Below are 16,363 nucleotides of genomic sequence, written 5' to 3'. Positions count from 1 at the left end.
GTTTGGTGTCTCTTATGCGCTGGTGGCATTCCTTTAGGACGTTCTTGTGGTTGTTCTGTGCTTCCGTGGTTTTCAGCTTTCGCCAGGTTTTCTCTAGGCGTCTGCAGGAGTGTCTGGCTTCTTGAAGTTCTGTGGTGAACCAGGCGGCCTTCAGAGTGTGTTGTTTGGCGGGGCAGAGGGGTGCGAGCTTGTCGTCCCAGCAGGAGATCCAGCAGTGAAATTCCCTGGGTGCGGAGTTGATGTCGGTCGTGGCGCTGGGGGGGTTTTGACAGAGGGTGGTGCTGAGGTGCTCCTCTGGGACCCTGCTCCAGTTCCGTCGTGGCGAGTGCAGGGTGGGTTTGGGTGCAGTGGTGTTGTTGAAGGTGAAGTGGACGCAGTGGGGGTCAGTCTGGAGGGGCTGGGAGGTGTGGCTGAAGCGGATGTTTGTTCCTCCTGCGAAGATGAGGTCCAGGGTGTGACCCGCTCTGTGGGTGGGCGTGTTGACGAGCTGCTTCAGTTCTAGGTTGTCGAGGAGAGTGGTGGAGTCTGAGTCATCGCCGAAGTTCAGGTCCCCGAGTAGAATGTAGTCCGTGGAGGTGATGGCGTGGGTTGCGGCGAGCTCGGCGATGGTAGTTGCGGGGTGGGTGAGAGGTCCTGGTGGTCTGTAGATGAGGGTGCCGCGTAGCGTGGTCCTGGGGCTTGTCTGGATCTGGAAATGGAGGTGTTCTGTGTTGGAGTGGGGGTCACTCGTGCTGGATGTGGAGAGTCGGAGGGGGGTCTTGTGCACGATGGCGAATCCTCCTCCTGGGCGGTGAGGGCGGTCCTTTCTCTGGATCTTGTAGCCGTCTGGGATGGCAGTGGTGATTTCGGGCCGGAGGTAGTGTTGGTCCAGGTTTCCGTGAAGAAGGCGACGTCGGGCGAGAGGGTGTCGATCAGGTCCCAGATCTGTACGGCGTGTCGGTATAGGAAGCACACATTGAGAAGGATGCAAGTAAGGGTTTTTTTTTTTTTATTGAGCAGAGCAGGGATAAATGCAAATACAATCAAAAGAAGTAACTCTTCATGTACGTCAAATTCATATTCCACATAAAACATAATTGAAATCTTTTTCCATAATATGTAGGTATGTATACAACTGATATAAACCACAATGTTGAGAGAAAAAAAAAAAACCACAAATCAACTTCAGTCCATATCAGAATAATCAAAAAACTGCCAGGTCTTCTTAAATTTGCTCATTGCTCCCACCCTCAGCGCATATGCTTCTTCAAACGCCCTCGTACGCTTCATTTTATTAAACCATTTCATAAATGAGGGTATCTCAGGTGATCTCCAATTTTGCAAAATTAACGATCGTGCCATCAGTGAACAAATCATTACAAATGCCTCTTAATATTTAGTCAAACCTGAGATAGTTCTGGAAATTCCAAATAAGGCTATTTTTTCTTGAGGATCTATCGATTTATGGATGGCCTGACTTATGAATTGAAAAATATTTCGCCAGTATTCATTAAGCTCCGGACAGGTATAGAAAATATGAAGCCAATTCCCGTCCTCTCCAGCCTGACAACGAAAACATCTATTTTCTACCTCTGGAAATCGTTTACTCAGGGCCAACGGGGTAAAATATGCTAGCCATCTATTTAGAAAAGCCATCCGTTTGAAATTAGCCGCTCTCAAGACCTTATGGCCTAACTGAGCTTGAAGTTGCCATTCTTGACTTGACAAAACGCACCCTGTTTCCCGCTGAACCTTGTCCAAAAAATTATTCAAGATAGGGAGCTCACTATCCTTCCGTAAACAAAGAATACCATTTTCCTATGCCTTTCACTTTGATTTCGTATAAAAGGGAAGCCAGATGTATCGTTGCCGAAGGAGGGGGAAAATTGGCCGTTTGGAGAAAATAAGAAATCTGTTAATAATCAAGAAAATTAAGCACAGTTTGATCTGGATATTTGTTTTGAATCTCCTGCCACGAGATGATCTTATTATTCTTAAAAAAATGTCGCAATTCCTCTAGACCCATTTCCTTCCATTTCAGAATACGTCCTGGATGTAGAAATAGTCCCAAAGCCTTACATTCTTGAAGCTTTAAGTAAAGCCATCCTGGAAAACTATTTTGTTTAAATAGTGATAGCAATCTAATTGAAAAATCACGTAGTGTTTTATACCTAGTTTCTTTTGGCAATTTGAGGATTTTCAAAAAAATAGGAAGTTGTACACCTGCCTCTTGAAGCATTTTGTTTAAAAAAAAAATGATCTTCTGAATTATTAATATCTAATAAACAAGCTATTTTATCGAGCATGACCGCCTCATAATAAGTTCGCATTTTTGGAAGAGCGAGCCCCCATTTTCTACCTCAAGATGTAAAACCTCTAGTTTAACCCTGGATGCCTTCTTGGCCCAAATAAAATTCCTAAATAATCAATTTCTTTAAAATAACTCGCATTAATTTTTAAAGGTACATTACTGAAAAGGAACAACAAAAGCGGGAGAATCGCCATTTTAATCTGGGACACCCGTCCAATTATAGATAGAGGAAGTACAGACCATTTATCTAGAAGGGTTTTTATTTTAGTCAATGTGGCCCTATAGTTCAGAGAGAATAATTGATCTATTGACTTAGAAATAAAAATACCTAAATATTTTAGTAAGGGTTTTAGTGGTGCGTGCATCAGGCGTTTCTTCAGCGGTCGTGGGAGCTATGTCGATGGTGAAGGATCTGCGGCAGGGTCTGCATGAGAACTGTCCGTGGGTGGTGTTCGGCGAGGATCTTGCGCAGTCGGCGTGTCTTCCGGGGTTGAGTGTGTTGAGGGTGGTTGAGTCGTAGCGGATGGGTCTAGGAGAACAAGGGTTCCTGGCGCTGGTCGCGGTCGGGTCGCAGACGGGCTTGCCTTAGGCACACCTTCGGCGGGACGTGCAGCTGGGAGGCGGGAGCAGGGCGGTAGGGGTAGGAGTCCGTGGTCAGCGGCAGCGGGAGCGGGAAACGGAGGGGAAACGAGAGAGAACAGCAGCACACAGCAAAGGGCAATAAAGGGAACAAACAGACAAAATAAACAGCAGCAGATACAATAATACCAATTTAAGTCACAAGTTACAGCGCGCAAAAGGAAAGACCAGAATAAGGGTAGGCTCGAACCCTGCAACGGAGGTGCTGACTTCCCGAGGCGACGCAGAGCACAGCGGAGCTGCCGGGGAGAGTGTGATCCTAGGACAGAGGTCTGAGGACTCACACGCGCTCCCCCGCAGCGGTCGCCATAATGTAGGGGAGGGAGAGGGACGGACAGCTGGGAGGCGGGCAGTAGGGGGAGGGGTCAGTGGGCAGCGGCTGCGGGAAACAGAGGGGGAACAACAGCACACAGCATAGGGCAATAAGGGGAACAAACAGACAAAATAAACAGCAGCAGGCACAATAATACCAATTTAAGTCACAAGTTACAGCGCGCAAAAGGAAAAACCGGAATCAGGGTAGTCTCGAGCCCTGCAACGGAGGGGCTGGCTTCCGGAGGCCACGCAGAGCACAGCGGAGCTGCGGGGGAGAGTGTGATCCTAGGACCAAGGTCTGAGGACTCACATCCCTCTAGGGTCTAGTCAACCCCATTACCTGAGAATGCGAGAATATGGAACCCTGTCCTGGTCTCGAGTTGGACACCCCGTGAGGGATGTTAGACCACTGCTAGCTGGAGCGTCTGCATGCAGGAACCTCAGTGTCTCTGGTCAGTGTGTCAGCTGGGAAGTCTCGGTCTCCTCTATCTTTCTAAGCAAGATGTGATGTATATATACCCATAGATCTCCCCAGGGGTCCTACCTTGCTGTTACTGTACCGGCCTAAAGGATTATGTCGAGCCTGAACTTTATACAGAGATATTATACCGGAGATGGTAGTCCTGCTGTGCTTCCAAGAAACCTCCTGCATAATGTATGAGATTTAAACTAGGGAAAAACCCGTGTTCTGAATGCAGTGTCGTATCTAAAAGGTCAGTCCCCAAGAATCGTTATGTATGTAATGTAGGGAAGAATATAGGTGAAAGGTTGCAATGTTACCTGCACCTATATAGGGTAACTATATGGAATATAACAGTATACTGGAAATAAATATACTTAATTCACGCCAGTGTATATGCGTGTTATTGTGCCGTCCTCAAGAACCCATTGTAACAAATAAAAAACAGAAGAAAAAAAATCTACTATTGGATGGAGGAGTCTTTAAATCTTTTTTTATTGAATGAAAACTGTTTTCTGAGCATGGGGAAGAAGTAAGGTACAAAGGGCCAGCAGACGGTGCCAAGTAGTATCACTTTATTTACTTCGAATGGTTACTTTTTTGCCTAATGATAATGTTTATTTCAGCTGCCATTGTTTTAATTGCATACAGCGGAAAAACTGCCATTTGGAAACAGAATCTGTTAAATGCTTCCCACTTTTTTTTTTATTATTCGCATATCTTTCACAAATCCACGGTGATGCTCTGGTCTAGTAGGGACAATTATGTGAATTTAAGCACACGGGTACTGTTATGCACAATTGTAGAGCGTGCTATTATCGGAGAGAGTATCCTTGCTGTTGGTGTGCGACAAACCTGGCCAGAGGAGGCAGGGGACTATTCGAAGAGGAAGGTTTCCAGCTACAAGAATCGAAAAGGAGACTCTGATGTGCAGAGGCCCTCTCAACTGGGAGTGCTCCCGGACGAAGAAACCAGACACCTCAAAGTCCGTCTGCAAAGGCAGAGGATAAGAGGACCACCAGTGTCCCCACATCCCCTAGCATCGTAAGATTTGAATTCTTTGGGTTGTTCAACCCAACTGGCCTCCCAGTCCAAACCTGCAGACTCTTTTTAAGGAGACTAATCTCCATTGCCTAACTTTGGGCAACCAATGCTGTATTGCACCGCTGCACCCGGCCGCCTTAGTGCCGCCGGAGATGGTCTGCTAGTGTTGCCTTGGGTCCTGCCCACTACCCATCTTAAGTCCAGGAGACTGGTCTCATAAGTCGCTGTTCTCTACTGGAATGCTGTACTTGTTTTTCCTCCCATAGGATAACGTCAACTTTTTTCCCATAAAAGTATTTCTCTTGCAAAACGTACTTACCTGATCGTATTGACTCTGGTGCCTAAATATATATATATCAAGATACGTGTTATTTTGATAAATTGGTATGGATTTCCTTATTGAGTTGTGAGCATCATTTATTGACTATTGTGTGGATTTGCACAGGTTTAACACTCCTCTCTAATCTGCCTAAGGCTCTTCGACCACACTATTCCCTAGAAGAGCACCTTGGGATTGCTAGAGCAAGCCCCTGTCCACTAGTAAGGGAATACCTGGACTCTTTGCACAATATACCTATTTTTGGTATTTCATACAAAGAGCCAGCTTCCTACAATAAGCTTTCTAACAAACCATAACGTGTACTACAAGTACTGTCAGCAGACTCTTTTCCTCCGCCCCTCGAAGACGTTTTCTTTTTTTTTTTAAACATTTTTATTATTATTATTGTGATTGTCATACACAGCGAGTAAAACATTCCTTTATCAGTAATTGTCACAGTTATATTCCATATTTCACACTCCACAACTTCACCGCAAAACGTAAGGATAAACACAGATACCATTTTCATCATCCCCACCTCCCGCACCTCCAAAAGTTCCTCGACTTGTGCGTGGTTTCACCTTGGATGAGTATCGTTAATCACTTAAGTCTGATTCTGAGTCTTCAGATGGTGGGTCACATATATTTCCCCTGAAGGCGTTCCATTTCCCCCAAACTCGTGTCCATTTTCGTGGGCAACCTCTGAGGATGAAAACTGCCTCTTTCGCAACCATGGCGCTGTCCAGGTCACGGCACCACTGCTGGTGGGAGGGGATTGTTGGAGCCCCCCAGTGCTGTGCAATGTTCTATTTGGCTAGTGTGGTACTTAGGGTTGCCCAAGCATGCATTGCATGGTTGAGATCTGTGGGTTCCGAAATGTTGAGCAAACAACGTCGAGGTTCAGAGGGGGACAGCGAAATCACACACCTGGGTTGTAATGGCCATAGACTCGAAGACTTTTTCGAAGAAAAACAAGTTGCACACGTCCAAGCCCAACACTAGATGGCAGGAGTATGCACAGCATGTGCATCTCCAGCTACACATGCCACGAACATACATGTTTTCAAGAGGAAGAAAACTGAAAAGGGACCAAGGAAAATTGAATACAACTAGGTGAAGTAGAAGCAGCTTTCTACTTGCCCACCTCAAAATTCTGTCAAGGAGTGGACCCAATTAAGATTAGAGAGCCGTCGCTTTTTATCTGAGAAATCGCCACACATTTGCCGTCTCTCAGAATCATAAGTCGATATTCCAGAATTTAATTTGAAGCATTTCTAACATTCTTACTAAACCACATCCTGTTTAAGACCCACTCACTTGCCTAATGTGACCAAGGACTTTATTATCTCATTCATGGGGGCAAGGCAACCAACATTGTACAGAATGGTTGATTCATCTTGTCAACTTCTTATCTTACCCAAGTTTGTGCTCTGCGAACATGAAATATCAATTAAAAACTATACAATATCTGGGTGAAATTAAGGGAAATACCACCTGAGCAAGTTTATGGTGGAAAATAAAGTATTGTAACTATTCAGATTGGGTCAGCCTGATTGACAACACTAAAGAAATCTATTTGACAAGCAGATCACGGTGACAAAGAATAACCAAACAGCAACACTATATATAAAGTGTTCATGAAACTGTTCAGTACTTGATGAAACAAAAAGACTTGGATTAAAAAAAACATACTTGGATGGAAAGTTGTTGTAGTTTTGATGATGCTGAGGATGTGTCTGTTTCAAAGATTCATGATGGAGATTAGCTGAAACCTGGGCGGCAGGCTTGTCAAAACTTCTTCGATCAAAGAAAGACAACTGCTTTCTATAATATTCTTCATCTTCATCTGGATCATAATGATTTGAGCGGATTATATCATCTGCTGCCACTGAATGGGGTTTCTGTGGCTCTGGAGCCCTAAAGTAAATACACATGATTAATACAACAGGTTTCCTTTAAGGATCAGACAAGGTTGCATAGAAATATTAAATTTTTACTTAAGTCAGCAAAGTGAAATACCACAGTTAAAGTATAAATTTATAAATGCGGTTTTATTTGGAAATTGAGTTTTTTCAAGGCATTGTAAAAATAATTTCTTGCTATAATTAGAAAAGCGTTTCTGCTATAAATGTGAAAAAAACATGTATTGTCCATTTGTCACAGCTAGATAGTTCATGAGCCTCCTTCCCTCAGATGCAGAGGCTCTCGCTTTACATTTGTGCTTTGAAATTACAGCTATGGTGGACAATGGATGGAGTTAAGATCAGAGCACATCATCAGCTGCTCAATGTGCTGCTAAATAACCAGAAGTCTGTAGCCTTTCAGGTATGTTGATAATGTATATTGCTGGAGTAAAATATTGTAGATCCCCAACATAGAAAAGGGGAATGAAACAACCATGCAAATTTATGAAGTTGCAATGCAGGAAAATGAAATGATTACGGTAGGTGTAGTTTTGCAGTATGAAGAATATTCTTGATTCACATCTAGTGGTTGGGTCCAGAATTCCTTGTGTGTAGTAGTCCTGGTCTCTTTTCTTTAAAATTATTATTGTCGTTGGGCATCGACCACCTCCACCATTTGGTGCTTGTGCAATACTCCTGTGACGTCAAACGCCCTCCCTAATAGCCTCACTGTATTTTTTTGTTTTTAGCTTTTTGTTATTGTTCTGTATAAATGTCCTCTGTTTACTTGTCTCGACTCATTTTCTGGGGAGGTGGGTGGGTCGCCTGTGAATCTAGAAAATTCATCAAGCTGCAAAACTACTCCTACCATTAAGTAACCATTTCGTTTTGCAGTGTGAATCTTTTCTGGATTCACATGCAGTGCATTGATTTTGTTGCAGTTGTCTTTATTGTGGTGGTTGGGTTGAAGACAAGGATGAACTTGTAAACAGATGTTTTGGGTGTTTCTGTTCCACCTGTGCTTCTCCTTTTACTTGATCAATGCAATAGTGTTTTGTTAATGTGTGTATTGATGACCATGTGGCCATCATGCAAATATCATAGTGCGGAATGTTTGGTAGAAAAGCAATTGTTGCTCCTTGCTTCCTTGTAGAGAGTAAGTACCCCTGGGTTTCTTTCTAGTAGAACGCCAGCTTTTTTTATGACATATTTTGATTGTCTGTGTTATCCATCTTGTGATGGTAACTTTTGTAAGTTTCTCTTCAATGTTGTTGTTTGCAAATTAAATGAAAAGTTGTATTTATTTTCTGATGTTATTTGTGTTTTCTGTATAATACATTAACGCCCTGCGGCCATCCAGAGTATGCAGTATTTTCTGCTTAAGTCTTTGGATTTTGAACAAAAAAAACTTGAAATTTGTATTGTTTGATTTACGTGAAACGGAGATATGACCTTAGGAAGGAATTGAGGGTTAGGGCTTAAGACTACTCTGTCTTTATGTATTTGAAAATAAGGTTCTTGTTTGGTGAGTGCTTGCAATTCACTTACTCTGTGTAGTGAAGTTATGGCTGTTAAAAACATAGCTTTAAACGTGATGAACTTTAAACTTATCTTATAGATTGGGTTGAATGGTTCCTTCATTAACTGTGTGAACATCACATTGAGATTCCATGTGGGTATTGTGGCACTCCTGAGTGGTGATACTCTTTCAGGCCCTTCGAAAAATCTTGATTATTGGAGTAGTCAACCAACATTTTCCCTATGTAGCCCCTTGTGTAAGCTACTAAACGTACCGTTAGAGAAGCGCAAGTCAAACCATTTTCCAACAAATTAGTTAAATATTTAATTACTGTAGTTTCTCATGCCCGGTTTTGAAGCAGATTATGTTTTTGGCACCAATATGTGAATCTTTCCCATTTTGCAGTGTAACATCTTCTAATTGTTGCTTTCCTTGCTTCTCTGAGAAATGCTATTGATTGTTTAGGTAGTCGTAAATGCATGCTCACCATCTGATATGTGAGGTGCTTGTGGTAATGGTCACTCTTGGAGCTGTAGTCATAATTTATTTTCCTGCTGTTACATTTGTTTTGTTCCACCAATTAATCATCTCCTGTTGTATTTTCTGCGACAACCACTAGATCCTCTCAGTTCCCTGTTGATTGGGACTATTGACTCTGTATCCATTCTTGGACTGGTGATGTGTGAAGCCTCGCATGTGGTATTAGTGGAATGCATGAAGCTATCATTACCAGTAATTTCCCCACAGTCCTCTCTGCCAGAGACTGATCCTTCTGGTATCGAAGAGCTTCTTTTGGTATAGCTTGTACCCTCTTTGCATGGGTAAGATTTCCCTAGAAATGTGTTTATCTGCGCTCCTAAGAAGAGTTTGTTGTTCTGGTTTTGGCAAAAACCTCTCAACGTTTATAGTGAATCTCAGTCCGTGCAGTGTTGCCATCACTTTCTTCATGTATTTTCTGCACCTGTGTGCGGAGTTTGCTCTTACCATCCAATCGTCTAGGTATGGATGGGCATGTATTCCGTTTCCTCTCAGATGTTCCACCACAGCTGCAAGAAAACCCTTGCGGCCGAATAAATTCCAAAGTGCAGTGCTTTGAAATGTTAGTGCATTTTGTTGATCACAAAACACTGGAATTTTCTGTGTTGTGGATTCATTGGGCTGTGTAGACAGGCATAATAACTTCTTGTAGGGTTGTCATGTTGAATTTTTGTGTTCTTATAAATTGGTTGAAGAAACTGAGGTCTAGTATAGGTTGCAGTGTCTTGTCTGGTTTTAGAACCAGAAAATATGTTGAGTGAACTTCTTGATTTTTCTCTCTTGTGGGCACTCTTTTGGCTGCTTGTCTTTGTAGCAGCTCTTTTACTTCCTTTTGGAGATCTCCTTTGTGTGCGTTTTTTGTTTTGAATAACATGTTGGCGGGTGTTTTTACAACTCTATGCAGTAACCGTGTTGTATTATATTGAGCAACCACTTGTCTGATGTTACTTTCTTTCACTCCTGGAGAAAGTTATTGTCTGTGGGTGGAAATCTAACTTTAGAGAGTCACTCTAATGTTGCTGCTGCTCCTCTTGAGAGCCACTACAGAGATCTGGGCATAAATCCATCTTTTTCTTGCTCACTATGCCATTCCAGTTTGGAGCCAGCTATATGCAATTTAGTCTTGACCCTGCTCCCCATGGGAACAGTCCAGCCAGAACTGCCAGGCCAGGACCTCCCTGGCCCGGAAACAATTATCCTTGGTCCTGTTTCGGAGTACCACCCCTCACCAGCCAAGCTACCTTGACTCCAGTGGCACGGTGAGTACAGGACCCACGTCTGGACATTCCTATCCCACTTAGGGCGACAAATGTTGCTCTTTTTTTCTGTTTGCCTTTCAATTCTAACACTCAATTGTTTTGTTTTTGATAACTCTTTTTATTGAAGATAGGCATGTAAACAATTAAAGCACAGCATTGTTCAGTTATTCTGTAACACACACTGAGATAAAACATCAAGAGCCCACTATCACAACACATTGTGAAAATCATCGGGAGTCTCATACTATCAAACTTCAGCAGCAATTTCATCACGGCTCCTTGGAGGTTCACATATATCCCCCCGAAATTTATTCCATTTGTGTGACCATTTCTTCGGGCACCCCCTAGAGCCATAAATAGGTATTCCGTCACCATACACCAATCCATGTCCCTGGACCAGTCTGCAATTCGAGGTGGGTTCGGTGACCACCACAGTTGTGCGATATTCCGCTTGGCCACCGTGAAGCCCAAAGTAACCCAGATTATCTCTTTGGTGCTGAGGTCAGTGGGGTCCCATATATTCAACAAAATCAATTTGATGTTACATTGTATCTGTTGTCCCAATACCTCCTCCATCATGAGTACCACCCCTTCCCAGTATTTCTGGATTATCATACACTCCCAGAGTACATGAATAAAGGTGCCCTCTTGCCCACTGTGTCGTGCACAACCACTATCTTGGGCGTAGCCCATATGTACCAATGAGGGTCCTGACAAGTATATTCTATGGAGGATTTTTAGTTGGACCAGACAGACTGGAGGAAATGACAACCTCACGTGGAGAAGCCACTGCAGCCCACCACTCCTCATCTTCCAACCCAGCTACATCGTGGTCCCATTTACCTCTCAGGCGGATCAGGGGATCGGGCATGTTGTTAATAAGCTTTTTGTATATGAGAGATGTAGCCTTCTCAGGCAAGTCGCCATCTAGCATCCTGCCCTCCAGAGGAGAGGAATCAGGAAGGACAGTGCCTTTTGGGAGAACTGCGAGCAAGGCGTGCCTAATCTGGCGATACCGGAACTGTTCGGAATTGGCCCTAACACTCAATTGTTAGTGACTCTGGACATTTGGGCCCTTCACAGTAATATTCCCCAGAACGGTGCGGTTGAATCGGTTAGCTGGTTCATTGACGAACATATTGATTGCCCTACCTCCTTTATACTCCAGTGTTTCAAAATTATTTGATCTGAAAACACCTTTGAATTTGGGGATCAACTTTTTAAACAAACCAAAGAAGAAAGTATGGGAGCCTTGGGAGATCCAACCGTGGCTAATATCTATATGGTCAAATTTGAGCACAAAAGGAAAATGCCACTTACCCAGTATGCATCTGTTCTTGGCATGTAGAGCTGTAGATTCACATGTTTTGCATAGCCTACCATCTAGTGTTGGGTTCGGATGTTTGCACTTTGTTTTTGTTTGAAGACGTCTTTTCCAGTCACGAGGTAGGTGACTCCTTTCGGTAATAGTGCGCATGGGTATCGGCTACATTGTTACATTGTTTGCCACAGAGGGTGATAATGGAGTTAGTAAGAGTAGTAAGAGATGTCCATGTATATATGTATCTAAGTAAGATGTTCCTGCAACAGGTATAGGTACCCGGAGAGGCGGGTGGGTGGATGCATGTCAATCTACGGCGCTACATGCCAAGAACAGATGCATACTGGGTAAGTAGCATTTTCCATTCGAGGCATGTGAGCTGTAGATCACATGCTTTGCATAGACTATACAGCAGTTATCTCCCAAAGCGGTGGCTAACCTGTAGCTGTTGCAGTTGTCTGAAATAGTGTACGTAAAGCTGCTTGGCCCACACTAGCTTTCTGTCTTGCTAACATATCTACACAAAAGTGTTTTGTGAATGTGAGAGGTGTAGACCATGTTTGCAGCTTTGCAGATGTCATCTATGGGTATATTCCCTAAGAATGCCATAGAAGTCCCTAGTTTGCGTGTGGAGCGCGCTCTAAGGGGAATTGTCAATGTTAGTTTTGCTTTTGCATAGCATTTCTGAATGCACTTGACTATACACCTTGCAATATCTGATTTAGATATAGGATTGCCTTTATATGGTGGAGAAAACGCCACAAATAGTTGTTGTGTCTTACGGAAAGGTTTTGTCCTTTCTACATAGTAAAATAGTGCACTTTTTACATATAAAGTGTGCAAAGCACGTTCTGCCACAGAATCTGGTTGAGGGAAGAACACAGGCAACTCAACAGATTGGTTTATATGAAAGGCAGAAATAACATTTGGTAGGAATTTAGGGTTGTTCCGAAGAACCACTTTGTTTTGGTGTACTTATAAAAACGGTTCTTCTATGGTTAGTGACTGAAACTCACCTACTCGTCTCAGTGATGTGATAGCTATGAGGAAAGCTACCTTCCAAGTGAGAAATTGCAGTTCTCGTCTATGCAATGGCTCAAAAGGTGGACCCATCAGTCTGGTAAGGACAATGTTGAGATTCCACACTGGAGCAGGTGAAAGTCTTGGCGGAATGATTCTTTTAAGTTCCTCCATAAATGTTTTAATGACAGGCACTTTAAAGAGAGACCGATGTTGTCTTTTCCCTAGGTATGCAGCTATAGCAGCAAGATGTAAGCATATGGATGTGTACGCTAAATTGGACGACTGCAGATGTAATAGATAGCAAATGATGTTTTGAACTGAAGCATCCAGCTAGTGGATTTGATTGTTATTACAGTATATTACAAACCGCTTTCACTTTGCTGCATAGCATGCTCTTGTGGTAGGACGTCTAGCCTCTTCGATGATGTTCATGCAGTCTGGCTGGAGATAAAGGTAGCCAAACTCTAAGATTTCAAGTGCCAGATCGCAAGGTTGAGATGACTAGGATCTGGATGTCTTATCTCTCCATGGCTCTGAGTGAGCAGATTGGGAGTGAGATGTAGTTTTTGGTGAGGAACTACTGAGAGCACCAACATGGTTGTGAACCAGGGTGGTCGGTCCAATGTGGGAGCAACTAGGACTAGTGTTGGGGACGCTTGTCTGAGCTTACAAACCACTGATAGAATGTGTGGGAGAGGCGGAAAAGCGTAGGCAAATATTCCTGACCAATTTATCCATAGTGCATTGCCTTTGGACAATGGGTGTGGATGCCTGGATGCGAAGCTTCGGGAATTTAGCGTTTAGGTTTGTGGCAAACAGATCTATGTCTTTGAAAGAATGGGAGGAGAACTTGAGAGTCCCGTTCCCATTCGTGGATCTGTTGTCTTTGACAACAGAGCAGATCTGCAATCTGATTGTTTACTCCCGGAACGTGTTATGCAAGAAGATACATTTTGTGATGTATAGCCCATCACCAGATGGTCTGTGCTAGTTGTGACAGCTGGAGAGATTGTGTCCCCCCCCCTCCTGTTTTTGTATGTAGTAAATTGCTGTCATGTTGTCTGTACAGATCAGGACAGCTTTGCCTACTAGGTAAGCTCGAAACATTTTGATCGCTAGGAAAATCGCTAGCAGCTCTAGATGATTTATAAGAAGCTGTTTTTGCTGCAGGCTCAACATGCCCTAATTGTATGCGTCTGGAGTTGAGCTCCGCAACCAGTGAGAGATGCGTCTGCTGTTATCACTATCTATGGCACCAGGTCAATGAATGGCCGCCCTTTTGAAAGGTTTTGTGTATTCCACCACTGCAGAGAGCGATGGGTGTGTCCACCAACACTAGATCTGAAAACAGACATTGAGCCTGGTTCCACTGACGTGCTAAGCACTCCTGAAGGGGACGGATTTGAAGTCTTGCGTAAGGGACTATTAGTCTGCAAGACGCAATCATCTCTAGTAACTGCATGAACACTAGAGCTGGCAATGAGTGTTAAGGCTGAAACTGACGGAATAGAGTCTGCATGTTGCGGATTCTGGCCGTATTGGGGTAGAAAAAGCCTTTTGTGTCTCTATTGTGGCTCCCAGATATGCGTGTGTCTTGGATGGTTGGAGATAGGGCTTGTTTTGAGAGTGTGACGTAGACTGCTTTTTTACGAGCTGGCTTTTAAGAATGTGTTGCCTTCGTAGATGAGCTCCGACTTTGCCAGCCATTTGGTGAAAACCCTGGGTGCGGTAGTTACTCCCAATGGGACTTTGACCTTCAACTGATGATGCTGACCTGCTACTACGAACCTGATGTATTTGCGGTGAGCAGGGTGTATTGGGATATGGAAATTGGCGTTCTTTAAGTCCAGAGTGGATAGAAAGTCGCCTTGTTGAAGGATCGGTAGCACTTGTTGGAGTGTGACCATGTGAAAGTGATCCAACTGAATGTATAGATTTAGTTCTGTGAGGTCTAGTATAGCCCTGAAAGAGACGTCCTACTTGGAAATTAAGAAGTACAGGGAGTATACACCGGCCCCATGATATTTTAACGGACTGGTTCTAGATCTTCTTTTTCTAACAAGAGAGAGAACCTCTTGCTTTAGAAGGGTGAGATGTTCTTGTGACATTGCGTGTGATCTTAGAAGTATGTTTGGAGGAGTGTCTAAGTTCCAGGCAGTAACCATATTGGATAATTTGTAGAACCCATTTGTCTGAGGTGATTGTGTTCCAGACAGGGAGAAATTGGAAAAGACGTCCAACAGGAGTGAAATGATCGGGGGTAGTGGAAGGAAGTCACTGCTTGTTATTTGCGGGGTAAGTGCGTGTGGAGTTGCCTCTGCCTCTTCCCTTACCATTGTTTCCTCTAAAAGCTGATCTGAAATAACCTCTTGATGAGGGCGATTGGTTATTGCCCTTGTAAGAGAAGGAGGGATTTTCTGTGGAAATATTCTTGGGAGCGGCAGTGTAAAAGGAGCAACGAAGGGAACTTCTATTTGTAGGTAACTGCAAAGCCCCCATGGACTTTGCGACCTCAGTATCTTTTTCATTTTTTCCAGCGAGGTGTCAACTGCTGGACCAAAGAGGTGTTCTTTGTCAAATGGCTGGTTGAGAATAGTGGCTTGTACCTCAGGCTTGAAACCCGAAATTTTCAACCAAGCATGCCTGCGTAGCAGTACGCTGGTGTTTACTACACGCACTGCTGTATATGCTGCGTGTAGGGCGAACCTGATCGAGGTATTGGTGATTAGTTTGCCCTCCTGAATTAGATCATTAGCCTTGGATTTATGTTCATCAGGCAGAAGTTGCAGGAGCTTTTCTAACTCATCATATTGGGCCCTATCATATATGGTTAACAAAGCCTGAGCATTAGCAATGAGCCAATGATTAGCCGCTTGTGACGCTACCCTATTAACTTAGACTCCTTATCAGGAGAAGGGGCCTCACCTGTGGTCTGCGAGTTAGCTCTCTTGCAAGCATTGGAAACCACAAGAGAGTCTAAGGGCAGCTGCCTTTGATGTAGGCAGGGTCAGTAGGGGCAGGTTTATATTTTTTCTCAACCCTAGGTGATGATACTTGATCTTTAAAAACCTCATTTGCATGTTTAAGCATCCCCTTAAGCATTGGTAGTGTATGGGTAGTTCTTTAAGAGAAACTTAGGGTCGCGAATAAGATACCCTCCCCTAAAGCCTCCTTATGCAGTTCCTCCCCATGATAATGAGCAGCCCTGTTAAGAAACTCAATGTATCTTATATTGTCGTTGGGTGGTGAGGGTCTGGACGGATATAAGTCAGGGTCATTATCCGTGTGTAGGTGAGTGTCCTAGTCCTCCCATGGGTCAATATCCTGTGGTCTATCCTTATCCCCGGCCCCTTCATCCTGTGGGTCGGGTGATAGTGGTGGTGAATTTGTGGGTGTGATGAGTAAGTTGGGATCAGTGGGCAAAGGAGGTAGAATATAAGGTGGTAAAGGGTTAGTACCCACATTTTTCCTCTTCAAAGGAATGTGGTACTCCTCCTGTTGGTCCAGCTTCCTTTTTTCAGGCAATTTGGCATGGATATGTCCAGTGTCTGGGTTTATAACCCGCTCTTTCAGTTTCGGATCCGAAGGTGGAACGTCGGACGGAGATTCTTTTGTTGGAGTCTTTTTGTCTTTTCTCACCATTTTTGGCGTCTAAAGTTTCGGCTCTGAACTCTTTGGCTCTTTAGATTTAGTCTTCGATAAAGGTGGGATTTGGACCACAACATGCTTCGAT

At 43.7% G+C, this 16,363-nt stretch overlaps 1 protein-coding gene across 14 annotated transcripts in view; it reads right to left on the bottom strand.

Annotated features, from left to right (window-relative positions):
- TJP1 (tight junction protein 1) overlaps positions 1–16,363 on the bottom strand; it is a 1,155,396-nt gene that overhangs the window by 150,032 nt on the left and 989,001 nt on the right. For all 14 annotated transcript variants that reach the window (XM_085644067.1, XM_085644073.1, XM_085644075.1 and 11 more), the window contains one exon: positions 6,760–6,984. In XM_085644067.1, coding sequence (XP_085500193.1) covers positions 6,760–6,984 — 225 coding nt within the window. The remainder of the gene's footprint in view (positions 1–6,759; positions 6,985–16,363) is intronic.

The sequence above is a fragment of the Triturus cristatus genome, chromosome 3_1 (genome assembly GCF_964204655.1).
Source record: "Triturus cristatus chromosome 3_1, aTriCri1.1, whole genome shotgun sequence".
In the NCBI taxonomy this organism is placed as follows: Eukaryota; Metazoa; Chordata; class Amphibia; order Caudata; family Salamandridae; genus Triturus; species Triturus cristatus.
The sequence above is the reverse complement of the archived record's forward strand: the minus strand, read 5'-3'. Positions and strand labels throughout refer to the sequence as shown.